Consider the following 21,321-nt stretch of genomic DNA (forward strand, 5'->3'; position numbering starts at 1 on the left):
GAAATCATCCCCCCATTTTATTTAAAGAAATTTTTTGATTGCTTCAGCTCTTTTATTCTTTCTCTTATTCAAAATAGTCTGCTCACTGCAACCGTTCCCATTTCTTGGAAAACTTCAATTGTCACACCAATATTAAAAAACTTTAAAGTAAGTCATGACGATACTTCTAATTACCGCCCAATTTTCAACTTACCTTTTCTAATGAAACTAACTGAAAACCTAGTTTTTGAACAACTCTCAGATTTTATTGAATCCTCGAACGCCCTCCACCCAAATCAAACTGGTTTTCGAAAACATCACAACACAGAATATTCGATGATTGGTCTTCTAACAAACATCCATTACTACTTAGACCATCATAAATCCATTGCCCTTTTTTCATTTTTCAGCGTTCGATACCATTGACCACGAACTTTTATTGAATCGGTTGGAATCTTTAGGTATAGGTGGTCAAGTTCTGAAATGGTTAACTTCTTTTCTATCAGACCGTTCCTCCAGAGTCTGATTCAATGATGACTATTCCTTATATTATTCTTCCACCTTTGGGGTTCCACAAGGGTCTATTCTGTCACCTCTCTTATTTAACATTTTTCTATCTCCTCTTCTCACTATTTCGCAATCACTGGGCTTTACATCTTTCTCTTATGCAGATGACATTCAACTCCTGCATCCTTTCAACCCGGAAAATGATGAAGAAATAAAAGCCATCAATAATAAACTGGAATTGATAAAAGATTGGTTAAGTTGTAATAAATTGGCGTTAAACATTTAAAAATCTAAAACCATGCTCTTTACCTGGAAAGGAAACTTAACGCCAATATCACCGTTCATCCTAGATAGTATCCCTTTAGAGTCTGTACCAAAGCTGAAAATTCTCGGAGTAGTGGTTGATGTTGACTTATCATTCCATAATCACATCAGTCAAATAGTTAAATCTTGTTTCCATAGATTACGTCTTATCCGTTCAATCTCTACATTCCTAGATCCTAAATCTATCAATATATTAATCCATTCTTTGATCATATCTAAAATCGATTACTGTAACTCTCTCTTCTAATCAATATAACACAGAAAGAAAAAAAGACGGCTTCAGATAATTCAAAATACGGCAATAAAACTTATTCATAAAGCGAAAAAATATGATCGTCACACCACTAATGATTAAATCACATTGGCTTCCTATTCCCCACCGAATTAACTTCAAGATTCTATTTTTAGTATTTAAAGTACTAATCTTTAACGAACCACAATTTATGTCAAGAATGATTATCCCATACAATTCCCCACGCTCTCTACGATCATCTTCTTCAAACTTACTAACAATTCCCTCTTTGAAAATCTCCCCACTGTTTTTTCCCTTTTATGTAATTTCTAATAGAGAAAGAAATTGTAACTTTTCCCTCCTTTCCTTCTTTAATCATGTTTGTCTCTAATACGGTTGCTAATATGTTAATTGTTTTATTTAGTTTTTATTGTGATTAGTTTGTCCAATTGTATGTGAGACCACTATCTAGTGGCTTTTTAAATTGTACATCGCTTAGAAAATTTGTATAAGCGATTCATCAAATGTTAATAAAACTTGAAACTTGATGTCATAATGCCTCATTTCACCATTGCCTAAGAGCCAGCCTCATTGGTGATGTCACAGTGGCTTAATTATACTATTCGAGACATGATGGTCCAAAGGAAAGAAACAGACCAAGATTGACTGAGACTCTTTTTTTCCCGAAATAGTGATTACCTCGTGAGAAAACAGTAAGGGCCGGATTCTGTATTGGACACCCAATCTCAGAAGCTACCAAAGCGGTTTTGAGAATCGCACACGGGCGTCCTATATTTTGCTGGCCTACATTTTGGGTGCCTACGCACAGGCCTGGGGAGGCACGTAGGCCTGCCTAAGTTCACCTAAGGCCACTTCTGGGTGAAGGCATGCCTAGCCTTAGGTGAGCTTAGGCAGGTCTAAGTGCCTCACTAAGCTCCTGGAGGTGTCTACAGTGTAGGCGGACTACTCCTGCCTAACCAGCCAATCTGGACGCACGTAAAAAACAAACCAACCCAAAAAAACATCCTCCTGAGGCAGGCCACCTACAATTGGAACGCCGTTTATAGAATTTGCCCCTAAATGTAATGATTTCGTATGATATTCTCTAATAATATCTGTACAAGAAAGTAAAATACATGTATGTATCGGTACAGTAGGCCTAGTTCCTTAGGTTGACCACCTCCATATGTTTACCAGTTGTTACAGTCCATTGGGTGCTCAACTTACCAAGGTTCTACTGTGTTTTTGTTGTGGGGTGTTTTTTTTTTTTTTCTTGTTTTGTTTTTTTGGGGGGAGGGCTCCTGGCCTCCTATAGTACCCTGTGGCTGGTTATATGCACAGGAGGCAGGCCAGAAAGGATACGATCATGTGAGAAGAGAGTAAAATAGGACAAATAGAAATTCCTCCTTTACCAGTATATTTGGGACACTGATCCCCTGAGCTAAATGCACAGAAGTAACCTGCTGCTTGGAAAGATTCTCTGCCAGCTCCCATAAAGCTATTAACCAGAGAGAGACAAACTGTTTCTCCCTTCCCCTTCTGACTCCCAACTCCCTTCTGTGCTCTCTTAGTGTTGCCAGGTACTTTTACTTTTTTTTTTTTTTTTTAAATAATCCCACCCAATTTTACCTTGAAAAAGCAGCCTAAAAACAGCTCAATGTTTGAGAGGGTGCTGAAAAGTTCTTATCCCAACTAACTTCAGTTGGGACAGTCTCCATCGAGGGCTATACACGTAGTCCCACGAGTTTCCACTTTTTACATTCAGTACTTTTCTGATGGAACCAAAAACAAATAAATTGAAACTTGCCGGACTACATGTAGCCCTTGATGGAGACTGCCCCAACTTTGTTGGATGGGCTGTGAACTTTGTCTCTTTATGTTGTTTTCTCTCTTGCACAATCTGCACGTGCTGCTTGTCTCTTTTCTTCATTGTGCAGCTCCTGGCTTGCCTGTCCCTGCTCTGTCTCAAAGTGTACTTCCTGGGTTGCCTGTCTTTCTCAATACTGCAGCTCATGTGCTGCCCAGCTGTTGAGTGTTGACAGCATTAGAAGTGGTCACCTTGGGAGAAAGCTAGGCTCTGATTATGATTGGTTGTGAGGAGAGGGCGGGCAAGGGCTTTCCTCGGAATACTGAATACATGGTCTGCACCGAGTGCTGATTGCCGAGCCGACTTGAGAATACTGTGCCATGATGCAGCCCAAATTACAGCTCAAAAAACCACAACCTGCAGCTACTCAAAGATTCCCGCAACCAGCATTCCAAAGCAACCCAATTGGGTGAGAAAACCGTGGACATGGCAACTATGCTGTCTCTCTGTACACTGTTTACCAAGCTGAAAAAACTCCGGCTCTTTCAAAAGAGCCAATAGTCTCTCTCTGCCCCTGGCAATGGGAGAAGTCCACACATTGTGCACGATGGCTTCACTGTTGCCATGACATCAGAGGCCTGCCTGCTGAATCTCTACACTTAGATTAAGTGAACTCGGAGACAGATTTAGAAAACGCAGGAATCCCCCCTCCTCACTGCACTTTGAAAGATGCAGTGAACTTGAGAATCCCCCTCACATTTGGAAAGAGTAAACGAGTGATTCACATCTACCCTTTCCATTCCACTTTGTATTTTATAAACCTCTATCATATCACCCCTGAGCCGTCTCTTCTCCTTGCTGAAGAGCCCTAGTTGCTTTAGCCTTTCCTCATAGAGAAGTTGTCCCATCCTTTTTATAATTTGGCACTCTTCTCTATACACTTCCCCCTCCGTATCTATGGTTTAAATTATTCTGCCCAAAAAATCATTTTCATTTTTCAGGCTATTTTAAGCCCTGTAAGCCCCTTCTTAAGCCTTAACTGGTGGTCTAGCAAGTTTTTGAGCAAGAGCAGTCTTCCCATGCTCCTGCCCCATTGCAGATCGCTCACAGGAAATGGCCTTGAGCTCCCGTCGTAGTCTCGAGAGACGATGGGAGCTCAAGGCAGCCATTTCCTGTGAGCAATCTGCACGGGGCAGGAGCATGGGCAGATTGCTCCTGCCCGAAAATCCGCTAGACCACCAGGTAAGGCTTACAGGGCTTAAAATAGCTGGGGGGAAGCGGGGGTTAAGGACAGAACCGGGCCGAATATTATTCACGGTTTTTTTAATATTCGTGGGACGGTTCTGCCCCTAACCACCGCAAATACAGAGGGGGAAGTGTACCTTTTCTAATTCTGCTATATCTTTTTTTTTTTTTTTTTAAAGAGATGCACAACCAGAATTGCACACAGTATTCAAGGTGCGGCCGTACCATAGAGCAATACAAGGGCATTATATCATTTTCATCTTTGTTTTCCATTCCTTCTGTATTTGGTGTGGGTTTGCCTGTGCTTTGTGTGTGATGGAGGCTTGTTAGTCTGTTTGCAGTATTTTCTGTGTAGAACTCTGTAGCAGTATCACATGTTTTGTTTTACTAGTAGTAGGTGTATTGGTATTCTAGGTCTCTGTGTGATATTTGTAGTGCTGCCTTTTCTTAAGTAGGGTTCTTGTTTAAATCGTAGGAATTGATGCAACTGTTCTATGATAGATTTGCTACATATATGTTGAGTTAAGATATTTTCAGGTTTTGTGGTTTTCACAATATGCCTGGTAGTGGATAGAATTATTTTGCCGTTACTGAGATGACATGAGGATCCGATTTCATGGTAACTTCCATGGAGAAAATGTGCTAGTTATGATTTGTACCTGTTATTGGGGGGGGGGGGGAGGGATAAGTGTAAACATGCTCTTCATCCACAAAAAACCCTAATTCATAAGAACTAACATACTGTATCAGACCAAATGTCCACCATGAGGGTCAAGTATCACGGATGTGAGCACCATCCATCAGGTTTGTCCCGACTGAAAAAAGGTTGACGGGAACTGGTTCGACACTCATCACACCAGCTGACCCAGATAAAACTGGAAAAGAGATGGCTGAGGGGGAGATAGGATTGAATTCTACAAAATCCTGAGTGGAGTAGAACGGGTACAAGTGGATCGATTTTTCATGCCATCAAAAATTACAAAGACTAGGGGACCCTCGATGAAGTTATAGGGAAATATTGTTTCACTCAGAATAGTTAAGCTCTGGAACGCATTACCAGAGGTTGTGGTAAGAGCGGATAGCAGAGCTGGTTTTAAGAAAGGTTTAGACAATTTTCTGGAGGAAAAGTCCATAGTCTGTTGTTCAGAAAGACACAGGGGAAGCCACTACTTACCCTGGATTGGTAGCATGGAATATTGCTACGCCTTGGGGGTTTTGGCCAGGCACGAATTCAATTCAAATTCTACTGTCTATTATTCAAAGCATTAAACGGCTCCGCCCCCCCCCCCCTATCTAAACAACCGCCTAAACCAGATCCTCACCTCAAGACAAGGAAGAACTCCGAACCCTTTTGCATTCCCTCCACTCAAGGGCACTCAGCGCAAAAAGATGCTTGATAACCTTCTGGCGACGCAAGCAGCAAAACTTAATCACTCCATCTCCAACCTGTTGACGGCAACGAGCGACTTCAAAACTTTTCGAAAATAAATCAAAACCCTACTTTTCAAAAAATTTATCCAGATATCTTAACCCAACCCTTCCCCCTCCTCCTAGATAAATTCTCCCCCAAAACCTCCACTTAAATAATCTCTTCCTCCCCAAAACACCAACCAAGTATTCAGATCCCTGAAATGTAATGTAATCTTATTTGTACTCTAACTGTAATCTATTTGTTATATCACACAGTAACATACAGTCAATTCAATTTAATATCCAATTTGCAAGTTCTTCCGGAATTAATCCAGTTACCTCTCCTCCCTTGTAACAAAAAAAAAAAACAACTGTTGTAACTTCACTGGAAATGTCCAGTTAGCTCTTTTGTAATCCGCCTTGAACTGCAAGGTATAGGCGGAATAGAAGTCCCTAATGTAATGTAATGTAATGTACTAGTGACCTGGATTGGCCACCGTGAGAATGGGCTAGTGCAGGGATCTCTAAGTCCCTCCTTGAGGGCCACAATCTAGTCAGGTTTTCAGGATTTCCCCAATGAATATGCATTGAAAGCAGTGCATGTACATAGATCTCATGCATATTCATTGGGGAAATCCTGAAAACCCGACTAGATTGCGGCCCTTAAGGAGGGACTTTGAGATCCTTGGGCTAGTGGGCTTGATGGACCATTGGTGTGATCCAATATGGTTGTTCTTATGCTCTTGCGTGTGCCAAGTATAGGACAATCAAGCCATTGTGACATCACTGATGAGGTTGGCTCTGAGGCATTGTGGAATGAGGCATTATGACATCACAATCTCAGCTCTGGAATGTTGCTCTCATTGGGGTTCCGGACTCTTGCTATTCTTTGAGATGTTGGAATGTTGCTACTCTTTGTTTTTTTTTTTGCCAGGACCTGGATTGGCCACCATGAGAACGGGCTACTGGGCTATTGGTCTGACCCAGTAAGGCTATTCTTATGTTCCTTGTTATTGAGCTTCTGAGACCTGCTTCTTTCTCCTGCTTTAGGTGCTTTACACTTGATGTCTCTTGCTATTTTGTACCCTTTTGAAGCTCCAAAATCACTTCTAATCATAGTAATATTCAAGCTGGCTCTAGTTGTATCGCAAAAGAGAGCTTAACGGAATCTCCACCATTTTTTATTTCAGACATTGTGAATGGAGCTCTGAGTAGATGGAAAACTGGACACACAGCTTCCAGTGCGTCTCAGAAGGAGCAGAAGCCAGGTGGGTGCAGGTCCTCTGCCCTGTTATTTTCAGCAGTCTTGCGTTGCTGCCTTTTTTTTATTAAAATAATTCTATGCCTCCCCTTGTGATGGATTTTGCCCTTTTTTTAAAATACAGCTGCTGAAATGGATTCGGGCCCTGTCCTCAGGACGTCCTTCAAGACAAAAAGGAAAGCATCGGAGGACTCGTGTGAGGGATCAGAGCTGAAAAAGAGGTGTGTGTGTGGAGGAGGTGGAGGGGCAGCAATTACTACCTCTAGCTATGGTTAAAAATTCCAAGTTTATTCACTGTTTGGATATACCGACTGTCATCTAGTATCTGGTTGGTTTACAATGCTAAAAATTGGGATACAAATAAAGCAAAAGGCGGCAATATATACTGTATATAACATAGGTTTTAGACAAAACGTAAACAAACTTGATATGAAGGGAACTGGGGTAAGGGTAAAAGTTTAAATTACATCGAAGTCAAAATAAAATTTAAAAGGGAGGTGGGAAGGGGAGGGAAGTAAGGGAGGGGACATTGCATCTTTAAAGCGGTTCTCTTTCATCGTTAATGGAAGCAGCAGGGGGATCTTATCTTGTGTCTTGATATGCATCCTGAATAGGAAGGTTTTAAGTTTGATTTTAAATTTGTTGAGGGAGTCTTCAAGGCGGATGTGTGATGGCAGAGTATTCCAGAGAGCAGGTGCTGTGGCAGGGGGGGGGGGGGGAAATGGTGTTATGTCAGGGATCTCAAAGTCCCTCCTCGAGGGCCGCAATCCAGTCAGGTTTTCAGGATTTCCCCAATGAATATGCATTGAAAGCAGCGCATGCATATTCATTGGGGAAATCTTGAAAACCTGACTGGATTGCGGCCCTCAAGGAGGGACTTTGACACCCCTGTGTTATGTGTATAGAAAAGTTCCTTGATTGGGGCGGGAACAGACGGCAGATTCTGATTGGTGGATCTGATTGTGGCCAGGAATAAACCAGTCTGCTGTGCTGGCTGAGCCCTCCATAGCTTATACCAGTGTTTCCCAACCCTGTCCTGGAGGACTACCAGCCAGTCGGGTTTTTGGGATAACCCTAATGGAATATGCATGAGAGAGATTTGCATAGAATGGAGGTGAAATCACCTCCATGCATATTCATTAGGGCTATCCTGAAAACCTGACTGGCTGGTGGTCCTCCAGGACAGCGTTGGGAACCACTGGCTTATACCATCTGGTGACGTAATATACATTCCCTCCTCCAAGAAACATGACCCATCTGTTTTCATCCTTTTCAAGTTTTAAGTTTATTTAGGTCTTGATATACCGCTTTTATGTGCAAAGCGGTTTACAATTTATACAAAGTATTAAAAAAAGGTTTTAAAAAAATAGTGGGGAACAAATTCACAAAGACATAACTAAACTAAAACTTAGCTTTATATACCGGGTCATCAACTGGAGGAAGCTCGACACGGTTAACAATAATTAATAAAAATATGCTACAATTGTAAGGAGATTAATTTTCAAAATGTTTGGCAAATAGAAAAGCTTTTAGAGATTTGCGGAAGAATTGGAAAGGGCTAGGACAGGGGCGTCCAACCTGCGGCTCCGTGAAAGTATTTTGTGCGGCCCCAGTCGAGGGCCATGCAGTGTTTTCCTCTGCTGCCCCCAGGTGTTTAGCATCTTGCCGACTCCCTCCTCTGTCTTGCTGCAGTGTTTGCACGGCCCCAGAAAATTTTTTTTTTCGGCCAATGCGGCCCAGGAAAGCCAAAAGGTTGGACATTCCTGGACTAGGACATCTCAAAAACTAAAGGAAGTTCATAAGGGCAACTGGGGAGGAAGAATTGCTTAAAATAAAAGAAAGGGGAGGCGAAATACAAAAGGAGTAGAGGGGATCTTTAATGCTAGGCCTAATGTCTGAGAATTCTGAATAAGGAGAACTAGGTATAGATCTCAAAAGCATCTGGAAAAGAAATGTGTTTGAGGTTCTATTCTTGTCTCAGGGTCGGTGGTAGGACGTTCCACAATGTGGGTGCGGTTACTGAACAGATTGTTTTAATGTTGTATCATCATCCCATTCATTAATTCTATCTCTGAAACTATTCCTAAAGCTTCAGAAGCCATAAACGTGATGGAGCACTGGATGACAACCTTTAGGCTCAAACTTAATTCAGAAAAGACAACTTTCTTCGTTGCTTCGCCACATCCGCTTGACACCAAATCACCACTATGTATCAATCTTAATTACCCTATCCAACCTACCATAAAGATAGTAGGTGTAACTTTGGATCAGTGCCAAACCATGAGAGACCAGGTGAACTCCTTGATCAGAAAGGGATTTTTCACTCTCTGGAAACTCAGATCCATTTAAAGCTTATTTCGATACAGCGGCATTCAGAACCCTAGTCCAATCCCTCGTACTGAGTCTACTTGACTACTGTAACATTGCCTATTTAGCAATTTCCCAAAAGGACATGCAGCGTTTACAATTGATGCAAAATGCAGCGGTCAAACTGATCTTTGGGCTGAGGAAGTTTGACCACGTGACACTCTACTACCGGCAGCTGCATCGCCTGCCAATGGAGGCGCGCGTAAAGTTTAAATTTGCCTGCTTCTGCTTCAAAGCACTACACGGACTTGCCCCTAAATATATAACTGACCTTTTCGTCTTCTCAGCCAACAGACACAAGAGAAGCTCACATTCCAACTTTGTTTCCCCCCCAGTGAGAGGTTGTAAACTGAAAAAACACCATGAACATCTTCTCTCACACCAAGCAGCATTATGGGGTAAAGACCTAGAACAATTGCTTTCACTCACTACTTATGAGGAATTTAGGAAACGTCTGAAAACACACCTGTTCCTAAAGTATCTAGACAACTGATCCTCTCTTCTCTCTCCCCTCTATAGTGATTAACTTGTTCTATTGATCACTCTCTCCTCAAAAATGGATTTCCTGTCCTATTAACCCTCTTTCTTCCTCCCCTCTTAAAGTCAATCAATTTGTACCTTTGCTTAATCTTTGTAAACCGCATAGAACTTCACGGTATTGCGGTATATAAGCTGTTTTTATTATTATTATTATTATAAAACTGAAGGAACTGCAAGGAGATGTTGGGAAGAGCATAGTTCCCGATAGCCCTAATGAATATGCATGAGAGAGATCTGCATAGAATGGCAGTGCCAGGCATGCAAATCTGCTCCATGCATATTCATTAGGGATATCCTGAAAACTTGATTGGCCTGGTGGTCCTCCAGGACAAGGGTTGGGGACCACTGCCCTATGCGAATCATAAGGGATCAGCAATCTGTCTATGAATGAGGGAATATGATTAGATTGGACTTTGAAAGAAAGAAGTGGTTTAAAAGTAATCCTAAGGGAAATAGGTAATCAGTGAGCTTTTATTTCCCCCCCTCCTCGTCACTTCATTTGATGTGCTTGCTCATGAAGTCCTGTCTCCCTTTGCTTTTTTTGTCCTAGGAAGGCCACACTGGACTTCAGCCCTGGGCAGCTCGTGTCTGATGACACATTGGGACTGTCTGGCACTTCCCCGGCAGATGCAGGTATGTCTGGTGCTTGATAGGTCACCCATGTGTGCCTGCTCCAGAGGCTGGCTTCACTGTTAAAATGTAGTGAGAGGTGCGAACCTGGGGGAAAGGGGTCTCGGGTTGCTTACTGAAAGCAAAACTAGCCGTGGGAGTTAAACTGATGCAGAGATCCTGAGCAGGGGGGTGTGTGTTTTTTTTTTTTTTTTACTCAACGTTTGATACTGTGCACAATAATGTTCTCATGCTCCGAGTTGTCACCGAGGCATCTTGGCCTGCTTTACGAGGACAGACCCTTCCTTTCTGCAGCTCTTGTCGGCCTGCCTGATGTCTTCCCGGATGCCGAACTTGGTCCCGGATGCTTCCAGTCCTCTGCAGCCCTCTGTGCACCGGACACTCCAAGATCTTCAGCCAGCGTAAGGAGGCAGCGAAGCAAGAGAGACGGCAAGTGTGTTCAGAGGTGAGAGGTCAGAGTGCATTTCTGGCCGATGGGTCTACAGCACTTTAGCAAAACTAGGCAGGTGGGTGTAGGTGTGACGACAACTGCAGTAGTGAGAGACGTGCAACGTTTCTGGTATATAAGGTTTCTGCTGTTTTTCAGGTTTGGTAAAAGATTTTCATGCATTGACCACTCAGTGGTGGTATATGAGGAAAGGCTTGTAGGCAATTGGAAACTAGAGCTTAGTATATTGATTTATTTTCACATTTATAACTGCCTACAACTGAGCAGCGTGCAATATGAACATACACAGTACAGCAAAACAAGAACAGCACTAATTCATTTTATAGCTTAACATCTTTTGCATAGATTCTTTCAGTCTTGAGACACTTTTAATCTGCCTATAGGAAGGCTTTTATGTACAAATGTGGTTTTAGAAGCTTTTTAAAGTGCAGAAAGGAAGTTCAATAGCACGGAGGCATTGGAAGAGCATTGCACAGCTTAGACCCCATTACGAAAAAACAAACTGCGCGTACTCACAGTAAGTTGTACGCGCCACAAAACGGGCATAACTACTCCAGCTTCCTCCCTAATCCATATAGTTTGTTTTTAAAAAAAAAACCCCACACATCGGGCTTAGCTACTCCAGCTTCCTCCCTATAGCGGGAGGGGCCTTAGGCGCCTGGACCAATCGGGCCCTAGGATCATGTGGATTGGGCAGGGGAGGGGACGCCTCTTCCTTTGGACGGAGGCGGGCCTGCTGGCTGGACGTGCGAGGAGCCGTCCGGTCCAACTTGCAGGTAAGCCCAAGGGGTAGTTCCGGGGTGGGGGGGTTCATTGGGGGGATCCGGCAGGAGGGGTTGGGCATCCTCCTGCCAGCGATCTTGGGAGGGGCATTGGGGGACCGGCAGGAGGGGTTGGGTACTCTCCTGCCATGATCTTTGGGAGGGCCGTTGGGGGGTGGTCGGCAGGAGAGGTTGGGTACCATCTTGCCATGATCTTCGGGAGGGCCATCGGGGGGGTCTGGCAGGAGGGGTTGGGTACCCTCCTGCCATGATCGTCGGGGGTGGGGCGGTTTCGGTCGGCAGGAGGGGTTGGGCACTCTCCTGCCGCGATCGCTTGGTGGGGGGAGACTTGTGGCCGTAGCCGCTATACTAATCATGGCAGGGAGATCCTTGCTGCGAATAGGTAAAGCGGCTGCATCTACTTACCATGTAGGCCAGCATTTTGTAAGCGTCTCCCGTTCTGCTAGGGAGACGCGTAGGACCACTTAGGTTCGCTTAAGGCTACTGCCTAGCCTTAGGTGAGCTTAGGCGGGCTTGCGGGCCTCTAGGCTCCCTGGAGGCGCTTTCAATATAGGCGGCCTGACTGGGGAGCATTTTTTTTTTTTTTTTTTTTTTTTTTATTAAGAAAAAGTGCCTCCTGATTGGCTGATTAAACAGCTGTAGGAAGCACTTTACAGAATCAGGGCCTTTGTGTTTGCCACTGTATTCCAAGCAGCCAGTACATCCCCTCACAGGCAGGGGGCTCTGCAGGGATCTTAGGGCCTGTACAGGAATAGCGGATGTTGCTTCACCTGAGATTTTGGCAGGGGACTGTAGATACGTTAAGCTGATGTGTCCCCACCTGGGCTTAGGCATGGTCTGCTGGGATGCGTGTTTGCTCCACTAGGGTCAGGATGAGCAAGGTCAGGCAGCTGACGGGTTTTCCCCCATCCTGGTATTTCTTCCAGGGTTCCTTCAGGCCGTTCAGGCTGCTTCCCCCCATCAGTGGTGGATCGCACAGACAGGGTTCGAAAGTCTCTTCGTCTCTTTCGACGCACTCGTAGCGAAAAAGAAGAGGTGAGTGTTTGTGTGCGACTTCAAGCTAAGGTTCTAAGCATTTATAATACCAATGAAGAGTATGATCTGTAGAATGCACAATGTCAAGTTTCATATTTTGTTTTTTTGATTCTTTGTTGTATGGCAGTCTGGAGCGTCTTTGACTCTGGAGACCAGTGGGTGGACCCTGATGAAAAATATGGTGGCAGATGCTCTGGAGGGTCCCCTCTTCTCTGAAAAGGATCCCCAGCTAATCCAGTCGTCTTTGAAAACAAATGATCAGGGCCACGGTAAGACACAAATCAAGCTTTCTCTATTATTTTTTTAAGTGAATGTCTCCTCTAGCACCACTGTAACTAGCTCAGTGGCTTGTGGCAGACCCTACACTGGGAGATGGATTGTGAATTTGCCTTAGGCTCCTGGGCCAATCAAAGCCTTAGGCCTCCTTCCCGGTGCATCCTGGGCTCTGATCACACTGCAGAACCTGGAGAAGATCGTTTTAATTTCTCTGTCCTTGAAGATTGTTCCCCAGTGAGCTCATACTTTTTGTGCTCCTGTATTAATATTAAAACAGTTGCAGGATAGGAGGCTAGGTCCCACTGTGGCTTGTAACTGGTTAAACTATAATGGCTAGACTTAAACTAACATGGGCTGCTTTAGTTGCATACATTGTAGTCTTGTGAGTTTGGCTGCTTGTTTGTAGCCTCTTAACTACTTTGATTTTTTTTTGTGGACCCTATAAGACCCCCGAGGAAGGCATTTTTATTTTGCTGAGACACGGCCCGTGTTGGGTCATTTTTATTGTATACATTATTTAGGTTTCCTGTGGTTCACTTGTGACTGTATATATAACGTGACCCTTTTTTTTTTTTTTTTTCCATCAAAACGGGACATCTATTAATTTTCAGTCTCGCCCACAATGCCGCCCTAGCCCATCCCCCCAATCCCGCCCCAATTTCTTCCATTCATTTTTCATGTATACATAATATCTTAATTCATAATGGTAACCATAAAATTAAAAAATCCCACAAAGCAAACTATATGCAGAGAAAATGTTAATTATCATTTATATTTGGGGGGTTTTCAAAGATGTCAAGGCAGATGACTTTAAAATATGCAATGTCACCTCAGTAACTATAGAAAAATAGACAAATATAGTGTAAAATATAGACAGCAGATATGAATTCTCAAAACCGACACATTTTGATCATTAAATTGAAAATAAAATCATTTTTCCTACCTTTTGTTGTCTGGTGATTTCATGAGTCTCTGGTTGCACTTCCTTCTGACTGCATCCAATATTTTTCTTTCTTTCTCTCTCTAGCCCCATCCCCTTTTGGGTCCGGGTCTCTCTCTTTCTTTCTCCAGCCCCATCCTCTTTGGGTCCTGGACTCTCTCTTTTCCCTCTGTTATCCTCCCCAGATCCAGTGTCAGTTCTTCTTTGTACCTTTTGTTCCAGGTCTCCCTCTCTCTCCCTCCTCTGTTATGATCTTCAATATCTCTGCTCTTCCTCAGTCTCTTCCCCCTCTGTCTGCACCTCGCATAGTCCTGCATCTGCCTCCTGTCTTCCCCTTTGGTCCAGGCCTTTCTCTCTAGTTTCTCTTCTGCTTACAACCCTCCTTTTCTCTGCCTCTATCTCTCCTTCCTTCCTATGTCCTCCTCACTGCCTTCCAGCCTTTGTCCCACTCCCTCCCTCCCTGCTGCGCTAAAGCCAGCCTGCTTGTCTGCCTCCCTCCCTCCAACGCCGAAGTCTGCCGCCCCCCACTGCTGCTTCCTGCCCACTGAAGCCTGGCCTACCCCAATTCAAACCCCCCCCTCCCTGGTCCACCGCCACCGCTGCTCACTGCAACTGAAGAAAAGGAAGGTCCAGGCGCCGGCCCACAAGCCTTCTTCCTGACGTCAATTCTGATGTTGGAGAGGAAGTTCCGGGCCAGCCAATCGCTGCCTGGCTGGCCCGAAACTTCCTCTCCGATGTTAGAATTTATGTTGGGAAGAAGGTTTGCGGGCCGGCGCCTGAACCTTCCTTTTCTTCAGTTGTAGCGGTGGTGGACCGGGGGGGGGGGGGTTTGAATCGGCGGTAGGCCAGGCTTTGGCACTGGAGGGAGGCAGAAAGGCAGGCTGGCTTTGACGCGGCAGGGAGGGAGGAGAAGTGATTGCCTGTCCCATTGTCCCCCACGCACATCTTTGCGACGCTGTCTCTGAAAACGGGACATTTCAACATCCCGAAGCTGTGCGTGGGGACACCGGGACAGGGGTTCTAAAAACGGGACGGTCCCGTTCAAAACGGGATGTATGATCACATTATGTATACACTCCTTGTGGATTGTTCTTGATTTTTTAAAGTTATTTCAAGTTTATTAAAATCTTATTATACCGCCAAATCAGACTTCAAGGCGGTGTACATATATTAAAAATACAAGTATTTAAAAAAAAATACAGGGTACAACAAAGGAATATCGTACAAAGACTTAATAATATAAGACTGACAGACAAACTGGTACCGAAGGGAGGCGGTAGAACAAGTGGACACTTATTAAACTACAAACTGGTACATTTAATCTTTTGTTCACATTAAAACAGTTACAGGATAGGAGTCTAGGTCAGACTCCGGCTTATAACTGGTTAAACTACAATGGCTAAACTTACTAATATGGGCTGCTTTTAGTGGCATACTAATGTTTAATAAGATCTTATTGTATAAAATGGGACCTATGATAAAATTAACACATTAACAGCGTTAGTATATGCTAGTTACTAGATATGGTCAGGTTTCCCAATAGAAAGAGGTGAATAGTGGATCCATAGTAGGACTGGTGCGTGTGAATGAATAAGTTAATCTAGATAAGGGAAAAATGAGTGAGAGGATCAGATTTGCAGATGGCACAGAATTATTCAAAGTAATCTATGTGCCACTGCTTGCCCTGCATTGGTAGCATGGAATGTTGCTACTATTTGGATTTTTGCAAGATACTAGTGACCTGGATGGGCTACTAGGTTAGATGGCTAGTAAGGCAGTTGGGGGGGGTGTTCAGTGGGTGGGGGGCTAGCGGCATGAGGGAGTGGGAATTCCTCCTGCCAATCCATGATGGGGAGGGTGTTGGGAACAACAGCTGGTGGCAGGAGAGAGTAGGCATCCCTCCTGCCAGTCTCAAATGGGGGATGATGTTGGGCAGTGTTATTTAGGAGGGTGTGGGCATACCTCCTGCCGATTTCAGGGGTGGGTGACCTGGAAGTGATTTTTGGAGGGAGCCAGGCCGGTGTGAGCAGCAGGCCAGTGTAGTTGCTCGCATTGGTGAAGTTTTAGGTACAGTGGCAGGGGGGGGGGGCGGCGGCGGCTTCCAGGGCAGTCTGCTCTCCTCCCCTCCCTTATTATGCCACTGGCTAGGGATTAGCAGAACAGGATATATAAATGTTTTCTTATTTGAAGAGGACACTTACAATTTTTATTTTTTTATTTTTATTTTTTTTGTCTTGTTTCAGGAAGTCCTAATTTAGCTTCCACAGAAGAGATCCTTTCTGAGGCCTCTCCTAATTGTGAAGAGCTCTTCACTGTTTCTAGTCCTAGGAGCCCAAGCCATGGAGCATCGGCATTGGACACGCAAGCCAAGTGTGGGACAATTTCTGCATCCTGCGAGACCCCTGCAATTGAGCTCCTGACTTTGGACACTAGTCCAGGACAGAATCCAGATGCGCAAGGGCACGGTGAGTCTGTTGCAGTGATCCAGGACATTGTTGAAGGCAGTGTTGTCCCTCATTCAGACAGCCTGTTAGAATGGGCTTCGGAGTCTCCCAAGAAACAATACAGAGTCCTGCGCAGATCAATCAGCCTGCCTGAGAATCTCTTGGAGTCTCTAGATAAGATATCGTTGGAAACGGGGCACAAACTTGAAAGTGGCAGTGCTGCAGAAAACATGTCTGAGGCGAGTTTGTATCTGAATGGTCAGCAGCTGTGTGCCAATGCAGACATGGTGCCACGTGTTGACAGTGCCCTGCAGCTTGGGCTGCCTCTGGTACTGGTTACACTGGCTGATGAAGGTGTGGGGACATTGGTGTCCAGCTGCTTGCAAAACAGCATTGCAGCATCCTCCGAGCTATCTGAGGAAAGTACCCAGGCAAGGATTCGTACTTCTACAAATGTTCAGGAGCCACTGGGGTTGTACGTGTCTGTGGCAGACTGCATCCGCAAACTTAAACCCTCAAAGTCAATTGCACCAAAAAGGAGTATGCACAGAATAGCCATGAACCTTCAGCGGGTACTTGGTACAGCTCTGGAGGGCCCCCCTGAGAGGAACCTTTTCCCACTGCAGCGGAGAGGAGCCAGGAAGTTTGGGCGATCTTTGAGCCATGAAAGTGGCCTTGCCATGGAGACCAGTATGGGAGGTGTGGCAGCAGGACCTTCCACACCTCCCTTACTTAGAGAGCAGGATGTTGACTGCTTGAAAGCAAGGAGCTCCCTGAGTCCCCAGCTCCCCAAGAGCCCCCTCAAATCTCTGAAGACATACAGTCGTCAGATCTTCATCAGCAAAAAGCACATTACGCTATCCTTTGCAGGGCTCAGGAACAAAAAGGAAGTGGGGTCAGAAACTAGCACCTTTCCTGCCCCTAGATCTGCTCAGCTGCTTCCTGAGATTCTAAGTGAAAAAGCAGTCTCGACGGCCCCACAGGAGCTTTTTCCTCAGGAGTCTCCGCTACAGCACTGCGTGGAGAGAGCATCAGCCTTGCAGACCTCTCTTCACCCACAAGAAGGACATGAGGAAATCCAGTGCCATTGATACAGAGAGGGTTGTGACTTGTAAGCTTCCTACTCTGATGGTTTCACTGCTGATGAATCTGGCTTTCCAGACATGAAATGGTTAATTATTCTTGGCAGTGTGAGATGCCCAGGTTTTGAAAGTTGAATCTTTTTGATAGTTTTTCACCAAATATGTATGATGGAGCTGCACACTCCCTTAGAGTCGGGAAACCGCTTAGGTGTGTTATGGATATGGTATATAAAATAATTAACATTATTATAATAATAAACCTTATAAAATAATTAACCTTAAGATTTTTAAAAAAATTTAACTTGCACTGCTACCTTCTGGCTATAGAGCAGTTTTGAGCATTGTCATTCTTTGGGTCATTTCTCCAGTGTTGGCTTGAATGTAGCATCCTATAGTTGGGATCTTTTATATGATCAAACAACCTAAGTCTGAACTCCAGTAAGTAAACAAAATTTTGCTGCTCTTCAGAGAGATCCACAGGACCAGGGAGAAGCAATCATGAATATTGAAGACATTGTGATTGAACTCATTGTATCTTGAGCATTTTTCCCCTTCAGAATTCCCATGAGGTTTGAGATAAGTATGCATACCTATGGATGAACAGGATTGGGTCCTCATGCCCTAGACTGGATAATATGGCTTATGGGGAAATTTGTCATTTTGTGTTTACATGTTTGGGGGAGGGGCGGGATTTTACATGTTCTGTCTTTGTAACACCTCGGCCTTTCCTTTCTGTGTCTTTACCATTGCTTTGTCAAGACTGTCAAGAGAGATTTATGGAGTTTGGGAATGCTGCTTAAATTCTATATTGTCTTTGAATAACTTTCATTTTTATTATTATTTTTTTTTTTTTTAAAGAATGGAATACTCTGTTCTTGCTGTGATAATTTGAAATTTTACACAATAAAAATAATTTGTTTTTGAAACAGACTTGTCAGCTGAGCAGTGTGTTTGAAGCCTGATCTAGTGCTGCAGTGTAGGGTCACTAGTATTCCTCCCTCCCCTCCCCCCCCAACACACACACCAGCTCAGCAGCTAGTCCAAGTCATGATCATCGGCATATAGCTCATCTTCCCCCTGCGCATCCAGAAAGAAGTTGCCTGGCTGGTCCCTTCTGTGAGATTTTGCACTATCCTTGGGTGAGGAAATTAATGGCTTTCAGAAGAGATGGGAGGCAGGCATGGGGGTGCTGCTGACACAGCTGGCAGAGGTAGGTGGAGTTTTGTGGCATACTTAGTGGCAAGATGCGTTCTAATTTTCCTAAGTTTATCTGCACCTTCTGATGTCCTGTGTATTTTCCATTTATCCTACCGTCTTTTCTAGAGACTCTGTGCTGCCAGTGGTTTATAGATGAACAGATGGAGCCCACGCCAAAAGGTTCCCCCTCTCCCAGAAGACTACAATTAGTTTTTATTTATATAACCAAGCATTCCTTGTAATACATTATCTTGTCAAGTGCAGTAATACTCCCCCTTGATCTGCAGAGTGCCAGGCGGCTTGATGAACAACTGGGCTGTCCCAGCCTACCCACCATGAATATGTATGAGATACACTTGCCTACACTGGACAGCCGGAATCTACCGCTTCTCATTCATATTTATAGGTAATAAATCAAAATAGAGCAAAAAGGATGCCTTTTTATTGAACTGTTTTCATCTTAATACATTTTTTGATTAGCTTCATCTGCTCATTTCTGATCTGAAGATGACAAGTATCAGATTGAATAAGAACAACATCAAAAATAATTTCAGAGACAGTCTTGGTTGGGGGAGAGAGGTGGATGGGGAGATCGAAGGGTGAGAAAAGAAGCATAGTTTTATGGTTTATAATGCGATAGGAAACCTAGATCTTTAAGTCCTGGCTGGTGTGTGCCTCAATATTCTCACCATAAAGTTCATTAAGGCTGCAAAGTCCTTCTGACTTTGTGATGTTTAATGTCGTGCCTGTGTAAGTTGAATCTTGGCTTTAGCATTCTGCCGTCTCCCCAACATAGCATAGAATGGTATTTGAAGAAGAGCATGAGCTATGCAGTGGTGTAGAGCAGGGATGAGTAACCTCTGTCCTTGAGGGCTGGCAACCCAGTTGGGTTTTCGGGATTTTCCCAATGAATATGCCCGATATCTATTTTTAAACAATGAAGGCAGTGCGTGTGAATAGATCTCGGGCATATTCACTGGGTGTAACACCTGACTGGGTTGTGACCCTTGAGGAACTGGAACCAAAAGGAGTGTTGGGAATTAGAGAATGAAATGGGAACAGGTACCCGCAGGGATGGGGACAGGGACAAACTTTGTCCCCATGTCGTTCTCTAAAAACTTGAGATTAGTATCGATATGTAATAGCTTAACTTATTAGACAATCGGCAACTGAATTCAATGATTAAAAATCTGTAAAACTGCTTTTGGTTAACCGTATATATTATATTCCTACAAAAAGGTTAGGAGCCACTCCCGATGGACCAGCTGTGGAGCAATTAAATCTTACAGATATGCTTGAATCATCTCTTACAGACTCCACAGAGAGAGCCACCTCATTGGTTTCTTTTGTGTTTGAGCAAGACGCTAATTCACTTCTGAGATGATATTTTCGAAATTCTCAAGTACCGTTTTTGGGGAAAAAGGTCTGGATATACCCAGACGTCGCAAGACAAACACAAGAGACACGTAAACTTTTCTTGGCAATGAGAGCTGAGAGAGTGACGCTGGGGGCAACTTTTTATTAGCCTACCCATGGAAATGTTTAGTTAAGTACCTTGCAGTGAAATATGTATTTCTTTTACCTGAACACTTGCACGCATTTCTTGATATGAAGAAGTTGTCAACTGCTAGTGTTAATTAAGTTGTACAGGGAACCTTACTGCTAAGCCTATTCTTTATATATCAAGTTATTACTAGAAATATTGTTTATCCCAGGACAAGCAGGCAGCATATTCTTAACACATGGGTGACGTCACCGACGGAGCCCTCGGTACGGACCTTTTTAACTAGAAGTTTCTAGTTGGCCGCACCGCGCGTGCGCGAGTGCCTTCCCGCCCGACGGAGGAGTGCGTGGTCCCCAGTTTCTTCGTTTCCGCGGAGCGAAGAAGACGCGTGTATTTTTTCAACGGCCGTTGAAATCACTTTTTGCCTTCCCGCTCGCGCTTTTGTTCTAAATTTTTCTCCCTCTACCTTCGGGTTCCCTTTTTATTTGAATTGCAAAAAAAAAAAAAAAAAAAACTTTGATTTTTTCCTTTTTCTTTCGTTTTTGCCCCGGCGGGGCCTGTTGCCATTATACAGGCCTCGGACTTCGATTTTGCGGAGGCTATCTTCCCCTTCATGCCCCCGCAGGTCGGTTTTAAGAAGTGCCAGCGGTGTGCACGCCCGATCTCCGTTTCTGACCCACACAATTGGTGTTTGCAGTGCCTGGGTCCGGAGCATCGGGCGGACTCCTGCACCCGCTGTGCCACTTTGCAAAAACGAACTCTTAAAAACCGAAGAATCCAGCAAACCCTTCTCTTCGGCACCGAGTCGGCGATGGATTCCTCACCTTCAACGGCGGTACCGCAAAAATCGGCACCGTCAAGCTCGACACCGACCGACCCCGCATCGGCGCCACTGGCGCCAGGTAAGCCGGCTAAGAAGCCTTCCTCTTCCCTCGAGCGCCCTCCTGCTACGGTGGCGACACCGTCCCTACCGGCATCGCACCGGTCCCGTAAACGCTCCGCCCCGATATCGGTGAGTGCCTCGTCATCGGCCTCCTCATCGCCGGGGCGTGGAGCGGCATCCAAGGAACCGAAGAAAAAGAAAGCGGTTCCGATGCCACCCCTAGATGACCGTATCTCGGCCATTCTACAAACTCAGCTTCAGGAACAGTTGAAGAAACAACTTGAACAACTGCTACCCTCTATCCTGGCACCGCTCCTTCCGGTACCAGACCAGCCCGAGCCCCGCACCGAGCCCCCGGTGTCCACTCCTTCGGTACCGGTAAACACCTCTATGCCGATCCTTTCGGCCCAACAACTTCATGATGATCC

General features: G+C 44.6%; 1 protein-coding gene across 1 annotated transcript in view; it reads left to right on the forward strand.

The window, feature by feature from the left end:
• The window catches only part of LOC117364565 (rho GTPase-activating protein 11A-like), a 53,314-nt gene extending 35,137 nt beyond the window's left edge, over positions 1-18,177 (forward strand). Inside the window, exons 7-13 of the mRNA XM_033953886.1 lie at positions 6,695-6,772; positions 6,890-6,986; positions 10,223-10,305; positions 10,597-10,747; positions 12,459-12,567; positions 12,695-12,836; positions 16,027-18,177. Of these exons, the coding sequence (XP_033809777.1) occupies positions 6,695-6,772; positions 6,890-6,986; positions 10,223-10,305; positions 10,597-10,747; positions 12,459-12,567; positions 12,695-12,836; positions 16,027-17,318 (1,952 nt within the window). The 3' untranslated portion in view covers positions 17,319-18,177. The remainder of the gene's footprint in view (positions 1-6,694; positions 6,773-6,889; positions 6,987-10,222; positions 10,306-10,596; positions 10,748-12,458; positions 12,568-12,694; positions 12,837-16,026) is intronic.
• Positions 18,178-21,321: the final 3,144 nt, after the last annotated feature.

Source organism: Geotrypetes seraphini, chromosome 8 (genome assembly GCF_902459505.1).
Source record: "Geotrypetes seraphini chromosome 8, aGeoSer1.1, whole genome shotgun sequence".
NCBI lineage: Eukaryota > Metazoa > Chordata > Amphibia > Gymnophiona > Dermophiidae > Geotrypetes > Geotrypetes seraphini.